This window comes from Hirundo rustica, chromosome 4, assembly GCF_015227805.2.
Source record: "Hirundo rustica isolate bHirRus1 chromosome 4, bHirRus1.pri.v3, whole genome shotgun sequence".
Taxonomy (NCBI): Eukaryota; Metazoa; Chordata; class Aves; order Passeriformes; family Hirundinidae; genus Hirundo; species Hirundo rustica.
In genome coordinates, this window is record NC_053453.1 from 41,838,717 (window position 1) to 41,853,753 (window position 15,037).

General features: G+C 35.4%; 1 protein-coding gene across 1 annotated transcript in view; it reads left to right on the plus strand.

Moving 5' to 3' along the window:
* The window catches only part of TMTC2 (transmembrane O-mannosyltransferase targeting cadherins 2), a 324,464-nt gene extending 319,863 nt beyond the window's left edge, over positions 1-4,601 (plus strand). The window contains exon 12 of the mRNA XM_040062636.2: positions 4,497-4,601. Within this exon, the coding sequence (XP_039918570.1) occupies positions 4,497-4,520 (24 nt within the window). The 3' untranslated portion in view covers positions 4,521-4,601. The remainder of the gene's footprint in view (positions 1-4,496) is intronic.
* Positions 4,602-15,037: the final 10,436 nt, after the last annotated feature.

Below are 15,037 nucleotides of genomic sequence, written 5' to 3' on the forward strand. Positions count from 1 at the left end.
AAAGTAGCATTTTTCCACCATTATTAATTTTATGCAATTATTCATTAAGAAATAATTGCCACAGCCTGAATCGAAATGGATATCCTAGAATCCCTGAACATCCTTAGGATCTGAGAGCAGGCTGTATTTTCTACCAGTTACAATTAAGACAAAGAGAAGAAAGGGCTAAATTCCAATGTGTTAACTATTCCCAGTGATTATAAACGCTTTATTAACATGCATTTGATTAAAAATTACATTCTTTGTTGCTAATTCACTCTTGGATTATTTTGATTTGTCGTTGGAACCTGGTGTTTATACCAACATTACCACATTTAAAGCTTTTTGAGTTCTTTGTATTTCATACATTAAAGAGAGAAGTCTTATGTCCTGTAGCACCAGAGCTTGACCTAAGTTTAAAGCACAAACTAGATAGCAGCTGTTCAGAAAACTTTTCTTTGTTGTCTGTTTTGTGCCTAAATTACTAAATTGTTCCATGGAAAATTGGAATATATAAGGGAGTAATTTAAAAAGAAAAGATTGAATTTTTTTCTTAAAAGAAAATTGAAAATATTTGTAATATTCCTCCTTTTTTATTACTTGTACCAGTCTCCAGCTGCCTTAATGAATCTTGGGAGCCATTCTCCATCTGAATGGCAAACTGAAAGAGGCTGAAGAAAATACCCTCCTTGCTCTTCAACTTAAACCTGATGATGTCATCACCCAGTCCCAATCTGCGCACAAATTGTGGAATATCATGGAGAAACAAGGTTTGAAAACATGGGAAACATGATGATGCAAACTTGGAACTTCTTTCCTTAAAGTGATTAAACCCAAGAAACTTGAACTTCCACACACTTGTCAGGTCAGAGAACTTGCTGGACTTGACTGCAAGGATCAGAGGGTCCTAATTGCTGCTAGGAGAAGCTATTCTGCTAGAGAAATAAAAAAAGGAGACTTTTGAGGGTTTCATGTAGAACTTGTTACGCAACAAAAATATTTGGGAATATGGCACGGGAGAGAAGTTGTTCTGGTGTATTTGATAAATAATTGCAAATCCCATATTGCTTACTTTTGGGGTGGGTACTTGAAATTTATACTGTCTAGAAATACGAAGGGAAAATCACACAGTATACACTAAGCCATATGGAAATTAAAGTGGTAATAGTAGCTTAAAGTATTTTGCTGATACTATAATTCACTGACATGTGTACTAAATCCAATGTGTTTGCAGTTTGTCTTAATGCTGCTGTATCTCACTTTTGAACCACTTGCTAGCCAATTTCACAATTTATATGGCCCATTTTTTTTCAAACCTGTCACATTATTAGATAACAGCATTGCAAGTTGTTTGCTGAGAATATGCCTGTTACTTCAGCTTGTTAACTTATAGTGCAGTTTTTCTTGAGATACACAGTCAAATTCTGTGAGGTAGACAGAATAACCAAGGAGCTGTTCTATATTCTACATCAGATTGTAGTATGTAGGCTGGTAAAAAAAAGACCAGATGTGTGATTAGTAATACAGGTAAGAGGGATGTTTGCCCTGATACCAAATCAGTGTGGTCATCTTAGAAAAAAATAATTGGTATTATAGAATAATGTGTTTGACTCTCTTTACTTTGCAATCAGATAAGTCCAACTTTAAATTGGACTCTGAATATGATATTTTTGCAATTACTAAAAAAAATGAGATATGAAAATATTAGTGCTTGGGTAGGCTAAAATGAGACTTCATGAGCAACTCAGAGAAAAGGGAATGTTATGGCATTGATGAGGCTAGCAAATAACTGAAGGGACTCAATTCAATCATGCTTAAAATAGGGTAGATTAAGAGGAATATCAGTAATGGTTGTTGCTAGTTACTTTTCATATTGTTGGTGTTTTAAACAAACCTATTCAGATTCTAACCAAATATTAGCATTCTGTTTGTATTCTGACACATGCCAGCAGCAGAGCTGTCAAATATCTAAATATGCTTTTGCTGAGGTTCAATTTATTTCTGTTTCAGAATTATTTAGCTTCATTACTGTTTCAGTCTTCAGATTTTAAATGTAAAATTAATTTATTTTAAATTGAAGTGTATGAAGCTTTAGTAATTTTTTTTCAGGCGATTTGTTAACTGCTTGCTTTCTTTGGAATAAGTATTATTGCTTGTAAGAAAATTTACTGTTTCATTTAATGGACCTTTGGTATCTGCTTCAGTATTCCTTTCATAACAATAGATGAAATGTAAAGTGGTAGAGCACCTTGAACTGAAGGCTTCTCAGGATCTTTGTTAAAAACTCTTTATTACTGAGAAGAGGTTTGGGGGCTTTTAGTTTATATATTCCTTTTCCTGTTGAGTACCATTCCAACAAAATGTAGAGAAACACTTTGCTGTATTTATTTATTTATTACTTGACTGCAGCAATGTTACCCTGCCATTAACACAACAGTCTCTATGTGTTGCTATTTCTTTTATTTGGCTTTACTACTTGCATTTGTTTTGTGGTTAGTGCATGTACCGAATGGGAAAGGGAACACTTGGTTACACATCTACCTTCTTGGTCATTCTACCCTTACACTTGGATTTTAAATCTGTATTGAAATAGATTGGGTAATAGCTGTTTCAAAGTCAGTATAGTAGAAAAAACTGTAGTTATGTTGTGCTTCCTTTCTTTCCTTTTGCGCACTAAAATACTGTAAGTTGCTAAGTTTACAGCTGGCCCACCAGAAGGGGCCAGAGGGGCAGATTATTTGGTTTTGTGAAGTGTGTCAAGTTTTTCTCAAATAATGTCTTTGCCGGAAAAGCAAAATTGAAGGATCAAAATTTGAATTTCTACTTGATCGTTGAAACCAGTGTTAGAATACAATGGTAGCTGAACTTATTCTCCTGCTTTACTACTGACTTTCTGGGAAAAGATATAGAATAGATAGTAACTGTAACTGAGCTTGGTATAGAACTGTGTATATCGTAGCTTATTGCCTCAACAGCCATCAAAACTTTGATGGCTTCCTGGTCTTAACCATTCACCCAGGTTATTTGTCTCCTTCAGCTTGTACTTATTCTTGTTTTGCAAAAAGTGGGAGGGGAGCATTCCTGGACATGGTGTCCCTGCTTGCATTGTTATCTGGTTTTGTTTGTTTCTTAAAAAAAAAAAAAAAAGAAAAAAAAAAAAGAAAGAAAGAAAGAAAAAAAAGGACTACCATAATTTTACCAAGAATGTCCCTGAATACATTTTTTTTAATATAGGTCTGGGCCTTGATAACTTTCTTCTTTGGGATAAATTTAAAACATGTTTAAAATATGTCTCTCCGCTCAGGGATTTGTGGTGGATTATTGCAGACAGTGCTAAAAAAAAAAAAAAAAAAAAAAAGAAGCACAGACAAGTTTACTAAATTAAATTTTATTTTTTGAAAAACTGTTCGTTGTATAAATTATGAGATTTGTAGGCTTTCCTTTTTGTAGCAATAAGTGTTTATATGTGCCAGATAAAAGAATTTCAATTTTGTTCAATAATAAAGCAATGATAACTAATACCTTGTGTATTCCTTTGTGTTACTGTACAGCACATTGGGTTTTTTAATTGTTAATTTAATGAGTAATCTTGATTATTTTATGTATGGGAGAACTGTATAGCATAAGTAAAAACCTGTCACGTTTGGCTTTCTTTCTGTACTCTATTGCAATTAGACTTCATGGGATATTTTCAAACGTTCCCTGAAAGCATTTTTTAATATTTATATGCACTAAATCTAGCTAAAAGGATGTGATAGCTATCATATTTGAGTATTGTATCTAAACTCTATAGGAATAAAAACTGATTAATATATTTACAAAGTATTTTTATATTACCATACAAACATGATGTCAGTAAAAACATTGCTAAAATATAATGGGTTACAAAAGCTGAAGAGAAGGTTCCACTTTTGTACAAGGTCTTTTGCATGTATGAGGTCACCTTTTCCTTGTGCTGCAATGTCGTATGATGAATTTCAAATCTGCATTCCTGTCCAGAGATCTTATGAAACAACATGGTTCTTTTACCTTTTGGCTTTCTCTTAATCTTCTATGGACAGAGCCTGCTTAGCTCAGTGCAGTGCTAATATTCTTATATCTTCCTAGTTCTGTTGCATTCAGGTCCTGAGCATCAATAGGTTTGCTCTATAACTGGAAAACATACATGGGCATGAGCAGAGTAGTTTTTCAGTCACTGACTTGCAAATTTACCTCTCATGCCTTATTTATTATATTAATTCCTTGCCTGAGCAGGTGTTGATAAATGGCAGATGATGAATGCAGAGTATGCAGAGAATCATCAGAACCATGTTTCTTGTGGAAACAGAGTCTAAGCATGGGCTTGAGCTCCTGCTCTGGCACCTTAGCCCTGAACTCTTCTGTGTGAGATCCTGTTCTGTCTGCCTTGTGCTCTGCTTCCAGTGTTCTTCCAAGAATCACACTTTCAGGCAACAGATACTTGCTACATCTCCATTTCTGATGAAGACACATGACAGGCTTTCTGGTGATTTTTTCAGTCCTGCTTTCACAGACTCATCTGAATTTGCTCTCAGCAACTGGTATGGATGGCAATATCGCTTCTGGGATTTCATCTAGGATAAAGGTAAGACACTAAATGATTCTGTATAAGTATACCAGCTCATTTGGGTCTGGCTTTGGCACTCTGTTGTAGGCATTCCATAGCAGTTCTGCCTGACAGAGGCGGATGCAGGTAGCATGGGAGGGACACTGCTTCCAGTTCACATCTGATAACAGGCACCAGCAGATGAATTATGATCCAATATGCTCCCTTAGGTAGACTGATCCTGCAATTTGAAATGTCCCTGCCTTGTTTCACACAGATACTGAACATTTAATCTCCCTGAGATTCAGTAGTGTGACACAAAAGAATGTGGTTAGAAGAATGGAATACATCTGATGTTGAGAGCAGATATTTTGAGGGAGGTTGGGAGCAGAGGCAGACATTCTGGGGGAAATTAGTAAACCTTTAGAGGGACAGACGTCATTCCAAGAGCAATTTATTCTAGGGTAAACTGCTGAAAAACATATGCATCAGTAATCTTTTTTTTTTTTTTAAATGCCACGAAACAAAACCCCAAAGCTACATAGATGTGTAAAAAGTTGTAAGTTCCTCTGGTAAAATAATAAATTGAAATCAAACATTGCCAACAGGAAAAGCTGTCCTTGGAAACATAGCATTATAAAGTTCAAGATATAAAAATATATTTCCCATTGCGCTGGTTTTGGCTGGGATAGAGTTAATTTTCTTCACAGTAGCTAGAATGGTGCTGTGTTTCAGATTTGCGCTGAAATCAGTGATGCCACAGGGATGTTTTAGCTATTGCTGAGGGGTGCTCACAGGCCTTTCCTGCCCCTCACACTGCCCCAGCAATGAAGGGGCTGGGGGTGCGCCAGGAGCTCGGAGGGTACGCAGCCAGGACAGCTGATCATGGGGATATTCCAGGCCATATGGTTTCATGCTCACTAATAAAACTGGGGTGGAGTTTAGCAGGGGGCAGCTGTTGCTTGGGAACCATCTGGGTATTGGTTATTTGTTGGTGAGCAATTGTTTTTCACTTGTATCACTTATGTTTCTTGGGCTTTATTTTTCTTATTTTTTTTAATAGTCCATTATTGTTATTTGTTATTATTATTATTATTGTGTTGTTGTTTGTTATTACTATTATTTCTATTATTACTTTTAATTTAATGTATTAAATTTATTAAAATTTTAATTATTAAATTTTGCCTAAATCAACCTATGATCTTTCTTACTTTTACCTTTCCAATTCTCTCCTCCATCCCACAATGAAATGGTGAGTAAGTCTCTCTGAGGTGCTTAATAATAAATTGCCAGCAGGGATTAAACCATTACACCCACAAAAGACTGAACATGTGTCTCTAGTTATGCGCACTTGATTGGATAACCTTTAAAGTTGTATTTTTATTGACATTTCAAGTCAATGTTTCTTCCTTCCCTTAAAGATAAATTCTTTATCTTATTTACTCTTTTTGTGCACTGTCTCTTTAGTGGATCCACAGTTCTAGAGCTGGACAACTTTAAAGGTTACATATGAGGAAGCTTTTCAGAAGGACAGAAACACTATGGTGCACCTTCTAGAAAGGTTTAGAATGAAATAGATTAAATAATTCACTCTTGCTGCACAGTCAAATATTTTGAATATAGTTTCAATAACAAAGCCTAGTTTTTACTTGCTAAAGTTATGGAGCTTACAGATGTGTGTTAGGCTGGAGATTAAATTGTTTATACATACAAATTTTCTATGTTTGTGTGCATTTAACCACAGTTTTTATTTAGGGAAAAAAAAAAAAAAAAAAGGAAAAAAAAAAATAGTTCCTTGAAGAAATGGGTGTGGAAGCCATGTGTGAGAAGATGTGGGGTTTTCATCCTTTCATAGAACTGTATGAGCCCTGTCTTTCTTTGCATTGCTGGTCCTTTAGTTGATGACATTCAGTTTCTACATGGATATTTTTATTTTTTTTCTCTTTGCAGAGTTTCAATAGTTTAAGATACAGGTTCTGTTTAGAACTAGGTAGAAATGGAGCTTTGATGGCTAAACTTGGGTTCAGTTTTGATTTCAGTAATTATTTAACCCAGGTGAACAGATTTGTCAAGCCAATAATACAGTGGTTTGCTGTAACAGGTAATCCCGGAAAGTAGAGATTGTTTGAGAGTCTTTATTGTTTCTTCTCTAGGTTTTTCTTTTTTTTTTTTTGTTTTTTTTTTTTTTTTTTTATTTTTTTTTACCCCCTCTTGCCAGCAAAGCAAAGCATTTTTTATCCTCTTCTGGAGAAATATTTTATTTTGTCTCTAATTTTCTTGAAAACAGTTGTTCCTGAATACCCAGTATATTTCTTTATTACAATGAGAAATTAGGTTTTCACAGAATTTATTTCTTTATTATTTGGTCATATTTGTTGCAACTGCAACTATAAGTTTCTCTACATTACATGAGTGTATAATTCAGTCTATTGTTCCTTATATCAAATCAATTCCCTCTTCTGGTTTATGCTGATACGCAAAGCAAATCTTTGCCAAAGTGACTCATTTCTGCACACCCACAGTTTCTGGAATACAGCATTGCTTTTCCTATTGTGATAGAGAATGAAAAAGAAATAAGCATACTATTAATAGCAATAGCACTTATGCCTTAAAATTCATGCATTAAAATCTATTATTTTAATTACTATTCCTCCCTCCACAAGGCCATTTCGCTGACGTTTTAGTGGCAATTAGTCTTTTAGTTAAATTTGTGTTTCTTGATTTTTTAAAAATGGAATATGTCTCCTGAGAAAGAATCTTTAGATATTCTTGCATAGAAAATTGTTCCCCCATCTCCTCTGTTAGTTTTATTAATTATTTAGAGACCAGAAGAGGAACAACTTTCTCTGAAACAAAAGGCAGTGAAGACCTTCGCTTCTACATCAGTTTTATGCCTTTTAGCCAAAGCCAAAAAGAAATAAAATTTGTTTTGTTTCAGTTTGGTTACTTACAATTGGCTTCAGCATTCCAAGAATAACTTGACATCCCGTTGATGGGTTTTGCACTTCATCATGCTAAAGACGTGCTTTGCATGCATGTGAACATGTGTGTCCCACTGTCACCACTGGAGCCTTATAATCTTCCTGTCAGTTCTGCAGATATTTACCTAATTTATTCTGAATCAGTTTTTTACTATAATGTTTATTCTGATTGATAAGAAAATTTCCTCTCTGATAGGAAGAAAAAAAAAAGCCATGTGAAATGAGATGGGTACTGTTTAGGATTTTTGTGGACTCTCAGTGATATATAAATATCAATTAGAGGTGACCATATAAAAGCAGATTTTTGTTTAACTCAATTAAGATCATTATTTTAGACAGATAAGGAATCTTCTGCAAATAGGATTGTTAATACTTAGATTTGTGAACAGATTAGTTATTCAAATACTTTTTACACTGATCAGTGTAATAATATTCTGTTCTGTTGTGGGAGTTCTGTTGTGTTTGCTGTTTGCTTACCTTGGTTTTGTCACCATTTCAGTTATGGTGCACTTTATAATCTCCAATTTATAATTTAAGGTATAAGATTTTCAAATTTTTTGAGAAATTACTATTCAAAATGTCATCAAACAGATCATCTTTTCAATATTTCTCTTCATCTGAGGGAAGTTTATGAATAAGAATAAGGAAGGAGAAGTCATGTGGTTGTATCTGGTTACTTTTTTAGCTTTGTTCCCACATAAATAAATAATTAGCTATACAGAACCCTCAGAGTTCCACAGAAAACTGATGCACACACCTGGGTCCAGGTAACTTCAATCGAAGATAAGGAAACATCTCACCTCTCCCTGGAAGAGGCACCAAATTATGAAGCAGGATCTTCACTCTACGATCATGCCAGCTACAGCTTGTTAGGACTACATTTTGATAATCTTCAAATCAGGTGAGCCCATCTGGGTCTCAAGATCAAGCCTGTTTCTGAAAGAAATGCATAAACTAAATGATGGCCATCCATGGAACACTTAGAATTTAATATACTAAGTCTTTAAAAGGGCTACTGGCAAGAATTACATGTTTTTTTTTTTTTTTTTTCCTGCATCTTTTGAACTGTTACGACCTTCTGGCTCACAAACCAGGAAGATGTGGTCCATGTGGGCATGCTTGGGTCTCTGATTGCCTTAGCTGATAGCTTGTTGCATTTTAATGAAGATCTGATCTCTAAGCACAGTCTGCTTAGAAAGATTACACAGGGACTGTAAATGTCATAATTTCTACTGTAAATACTTCTAGAATGTTAACAAGTGTTCATTGACCATAGGGAGAGGCTAAGCTTGGAGAAACAGGATGGACCTTGATAGTTCCCCAAAGACTGGCCAGTGAGAAAGGAGGGAGAAGCTGGCAATCATGCATGGATTTCATTCATCTTATTAAAAAGTATAATATGAAAAGGACCACCTATACTGATTATATGAATTTTTCTTCTTTGGAAAAGTGCAATCCCAGCAACCTCATTAGGCCTGAGGTATACAAAATACAAAACTATAGCAAAACTGGACAAAAGCCTCCTGAAAGCATTTATAATCCAAGTGTACAAATTCAAATGTATTCTCTTTTTTAAATCAAGTATTATTACCTTGTAAAGCTGTGTGATAACTCACACACCCTGCTGAACCTATGGATCTCATTTACTAGAGGGTTCAAAAATATGTTTTCTGTTGGTTTGGGTTTTTTTATACCTTCAAAATTACAAAGTAGCCATAACAACTCACTAACATCTAAAGTAAAAGCATGGAGGAAATCCCCATTTTAGTCCTAATTGTAGAAATACCAACTGATTTTTTGGCTCCTAGAAATTTGGGTTGAATGGAACTACATGACTACATTTTCTGACAAATCCCAAACTGACATACTCATCTGACTGTTCTCATCTTAGGATCTCAGGAAGTGACAAGATGAAGAGATTGTCTCTCAAACTTCCCTAACCTTAATCTTCCCATAACCCCACTGCTACTGTTGGCTCTTGTCCCTACTTGCCCTGTTATATTTGTTGCAGACAGTATTGTCTTGAGAGCAGTGATTTGTTCCTTCCAGCTGGCTGTAAAGTTCTCTAATAGGACTGTATAAATAAAAGTAATTAGCTTTTCTGCTTCATTCAAGGGACTATAAGTAAGAATAACGGTACACAAATCTAACTTTTTATATATATTACTTCATTACATGATTAATAGTTTTTTAATATGCACCTCTGGTTTTACCTCTTAAATGATAAGAAAAGACAGTAACACCTAAAACATAAAATTACCTCAAATATTTCAGATCAGAGAGAGTCAGAAAGCTGTAGAAATGATAGATTAACTTATTCTCATTAAGCAGCATCACTTGGTGTTGAATTTCTACTTTTAATTCAACATTGGAAATTATATAACCATGCTCTGTACCTCGTAAGAGGAATTGTACAGGTTCCAACCATCTGTTAAATTAAACATTAATGATTACTATGAACACCTGGAGCAGACCTGGTACAAGGAGGATAATAACTAAGCCCTTCGAACCTACTTGATTCACAAGGTTGGATACCCAATTAGAAGAACTGAAGGGCGGGGGTTTTTTAGTGGAGTGTCACTCACTGCAAAGTTCAATGGCAAGAGTTTGCTCAAATCCTTCTATATTAGATACAGTATATCCTGTGTCTGAAATACTGAAAAGGAAAAGGTCCAGGTAGTTATGTCTTTTAAATAAATGCTTTAATATGCTGGCACTTTTCTGGCAGTAATTTCCCCTGCCAGACATTTCTGTCTTGGTGGTACTTTGAGAACTGGGAGAGGGCAATAAATCTCTTGAAGAGACGTTTTGATTACTAACAAAATCCTAAAAGAACAAGACATAGCAGTATATGTGACAAACCTGGAAAAATAAACGAACATACTATTTCAAACAGGAAGCTTCTCAATGGTCCTTGTGGAGGGCCTGGTCCCAGTTAACAGAAATTCTTGCTGTAAAATTTCTGCTGCTTTTCAGGCAATGTGCTACTGGTTTTCACTTACTTGGCTTGTAAGGAAGAAATTGTTGAAGATAATAATGATTTTGTCACTGACTTAAGTGGCTAAAATTTCACTGTAGAAAACTGTTTGTGATAAGGACTTACTAACATTTTTGTGCTGGTTCTGCTGATTATTTTTTCTGATCTCCTAGCATGGTTAAAATTACTCTTACACATACTTTGTTCAGGAACGGAGACATGAAGTGGTCTTTACACAGAAAACCACCCAGGTACACTATGTTTTTTTCTACTGGAGCTTACTGCCTCACTCAGGTAATGTGAAGCTGTGTTTATTTAAGAGCATCAAGACAGAAGCTACTTTAAAGCATCAGTGCTGGAGCAGAGAAAGGCTAGACACAATCATTGAGTTGTTTTACTGTGCAAGGTCATATTATCAAATTATAACAAGAATGCTTTTCAAAAGTAATTTTTCTCTTGTATGTTTGCAAAAATAAAATATTGAAAGATACATTCCCTCCAAATGTTGGGAGAGTTTCTGTTGTTAAGGCAACTCGAGTAATCAACTAAGAACTAATTTATGTTTCAGTTTGACAAGTGCACTATTGTAATTATTTCTGTGCTGTACTGAATTAATGGTAAAGCCTGATAAGAAGATGATCTGTCGTTCCTATGTATAACCCCTTCTCCTCCTATTCTGCAAAAAACTTTAGGTTGTAGTTGCTTTCAGCATAATTTCTCTTATGATGGGCTTCAAATGCACTTCGCAGCCCACTGCACAATGTTTGAAAATTGATTAAAAACTGTAATTATTGTACCAGGAACATAATCATGATTGATAGGATGAAGCCAAGTAATCAAGAGGAAGAAGAGTGTTGTATTTCCCCACAAGACTAGACAACCGCCGATGGCAAAAGTAAAAGAATCTGCTCTCTTTTCACCAGGTGGGATATTACAGCTTTTATTCTCGAGTCCTGCCCTGCTTGGCTGGTGCCCTTCCCAATGGCTTGCCAATGCCAGAGACAGCTCGCCACTTCCCTGTCAGGGCTTTTTCCCCAGGGGGCAGGGCCCAGAGGCAGGGACAAGACACTACCCAATAAGGGAGAAGTGGGAGGGGAACAGAGTTAGGTTACATTTCAGTGTGGGGGATGGGCACTGCTGGGCAAGGACAGACCACGTGATACATAGGACAAACATTACAAATCTGATGAAATATAAACCAAATTAATGCATTACAACAGAGGAGGATTCTCAGACTGAAACTTCTGCTCTAGCAAAATGTAATTGAAACAAAAACCTGTGTTTTGTGAAAGTTAGATGAGTTCTTTTACTGGTATTTTTTAAAAGGAAAAATCACAAATACAACCATCACCCCTAATAAATCCCTAGCCTCTTGAAATTCTGAATTTCTGCAACCTCAAGTTAATATAAAAAAGAGCAGGTTCTAGTTGGTATAAACCAAAGAATCTAGTTCTACATATGCTGTCTCACGAGGATGAGGGTAAAACGTATCCTTAATCCCTGTTAGACATTTCTTTTGTAAAGTCGTTATAATAACTCTTGTATGTTAATAATTAGTTTTCTTTTATCACAGATTTCATGAACAACTATTTCCTCATAAATGCTTTTATGTTGTAAACTTTTAGTGAAAAAAACATGTTCCTCACTTTATTTACCAAAAAATATCCAAAAATAACTTCACTAATGGATGTCTTTTTTTTGTCCCAATTTAATTTTTTTTTCAGTGATTGAGTTCTCATGTTAAGTTCTTTTCTACATTCATTGTCACAGCTGTGATTTATTGCATAATCACTTGATTTTTCTAAAAGCATCATTCCCTCCCTGAGTTTTCTAATAGTCTCACCTCCCACCTCTCGAACAGGTTTAGGTTTGTTCATTTTCTGCCACTGTGCTGGTCATTTGGCTGGCAGATTCCAGTTTTACAGGGAAAGGCAAAGCAAATAATTTTTCAGCTTGATTGAAAGATTCAGCTGAACAATGACTGAAGCAGTAAACTTGCTTTTTAAAAATTGATGAATCATGTGGCTTATTAGGGGGTGTTCTTATTTGAATCTACGATGCAGTATTTTAATCTTACCTAATCTTCGGTTTTAATATTGATTATGTATTGATGAACTCTACCTTTTCAAATAACTGTTGGAAGGGTTAGGTGTTGTTGTGCATGTAGATTACCTCAGCTTCTCAGGGGCTTGCTCAGTTTCACCCTGACTCTCACCGTGTTGTTGCTTTTCCTCCCTTAGGTGCAGGTCTGTGCAATGGCAGGAGTGGGCTTCTGGAGAGCTTAAGCATCAGGGCTTAATGTTCTTGTGGAGGTATAGGTTCAACATAAATACCTGAGATGTGAAAGCTTCTCACTCCAAATCTCAGACCCATTAGTGAGGACAGCACTTTTCATAACAAATTTGCTTGTTAGATTTACAAAGGATATTTTGGTGCCTGAAGCTCATAGGAGATCTTATAATTCAGAACCAAGGTACAGAGAAATCAATTACTGTAATTTGGTTTTTAAACTTTTCCTTGAAAGAAAAAATGCTAAGGAAACACAAACTCAACAAACCTGTACAAAATTTACAGTTAATTTCAGAGTCCAGATTTGCCTTTAAACTGTTGTGGCCATTATTGGATATTTTCCAGCGGGGATTCAGTCACCATCAACAATCACTGCAAGCATGGGCTAATTTAATTTAATTAAGCAACAATGCTAGAAGCTTAATTTAAGGCTAGTCAGCTCATACTTGATGTGTCTAAACTCTTTTTTTCATGGGTGTTTACTGTATGTCAGCTCACCCACAGTAACTTATGTAATATTATCCACGCTAAAAGCAAAAATCTACTTTTTGATGATGTACAAGTTAACATGACTGGAAGTGATACAGCTGAATCCTAGACTGACCTAGAATTTTATCTGAGAGTGTTAACAAAGCAAATTGACAAGTTCATTTTATTGAAGCTGCTTCTATAATTGTATCAGTTGATGTCTTTCATGCTTACAGCACACAAATGAGGACAATTATTCCATCTGAGAAGCCAGAATGATTGGATCTATTGATAGGCCTTTCCTTAATGTAATGTCTCACAGCACTCACTCCGGAATGGGTAATCTCTAATCCTTTAAAAAAACATAATTCTTAGGAGCAAAGCAATAGAAGTATTTTCTGCATAAAAAAGAGGACTAGGAAAACCAAATTGTAATATGATCACCTCCATTTTAGGTGAACTCAATGAAATCCATTGAGAACAAATAGGACAAGCAATATTCTGTCTGGGAAAGCCATGAGCATAGCAGAACACTGACGGAAATACATGGATCATTTGAAACTGGTCAGAGAAAAGCTAGTGGGTCCTAATGAAATCCATCAATAGTAGGAGGAATGGGATACTTCAAGGACAGAGGATGTCATGTGAGAATGTATTACAGAAACACAACAAAAATGGCCTTTATATCATATCTGTTTTTCAGTCCAGTGCTGTAATAAGGATTAGATGTGTAAGCTTTTTGAAAGCCAGTTGTTTATCGCACGATAAATTAATCCGACACTCGTTGCATTCTGTAGCAATGCCCACACATTACACTTCCATATCGAGAAAACCAAAGGGTCCCAATACAGGCTAAGGCACAGAATTGAACCCAAGGATCCCAGGTTTTTCTTGTTATTTATCATGTATTTTTTTCCTCATGACAGGTAATAATTATGAAGAGCAATAATTAATATTTTGTTACGGCAAGCTTAAAAAGGAAAGAATGCTAAAGAATGAGTGTTATTAAACAGAATGTGGATTTATTTCCAAGTAAGCCCTTAAAAAAAAAAAAAGCCACACAAATTTAGCAGCATCTTTTATTCACTACAGATGAATCAGTGATGGTAAACACATGCCAAACTTTGAATAGCTACCAGCTCTATGTTTGATTCTGTACTTGATAATCCTTGTTTCATAATGCCTGCAAAGAGGAAAAAAAGAAAATTATTAGTTTTAATTACCTTTATACAGCTCTTTAGAGACACTAGTATTACTAGTTACTGCATCTTGCTGCACTTTTAGGTTTCAAAAGAGGGTTCCTGTTTTTCTTATATTTGGACTCAGGATAGTTCTGACTGAAGCTGGCCATTCAAAGAGCTGGAGTGCTCACTAATTATCTTTGGATCTAGATAAATACATTCTGGAGCTGTAGCTTTACAACAAATGTGAGTCTGACAAAACTAATCTTAAGGGAAAGTGTTTCATGGTGAGAGCATGTCTGATTTCACCGACAGGTATGCTCCTCTTGGGTGATTTAAAGATACCTGATTTCACACAACTACACATAATTTAGAAGCGTAATATTTGATTTAATTATATTTTAAACTTCTTTGTGCTTAGGACTTCCCAAAATAATCAATTCAGTTTCAGGGTAATTTATGAATGTTAATTCTGAGCTGAGGATGAATTTTTTTCATATTTATATGGTTGTATCGCACTCATAACTCTAGTACTGATGTTTAACAGTCTCACTTATGCCACCAGTTTGGAGGACACCAAGCAGTTCATTTTGAATAT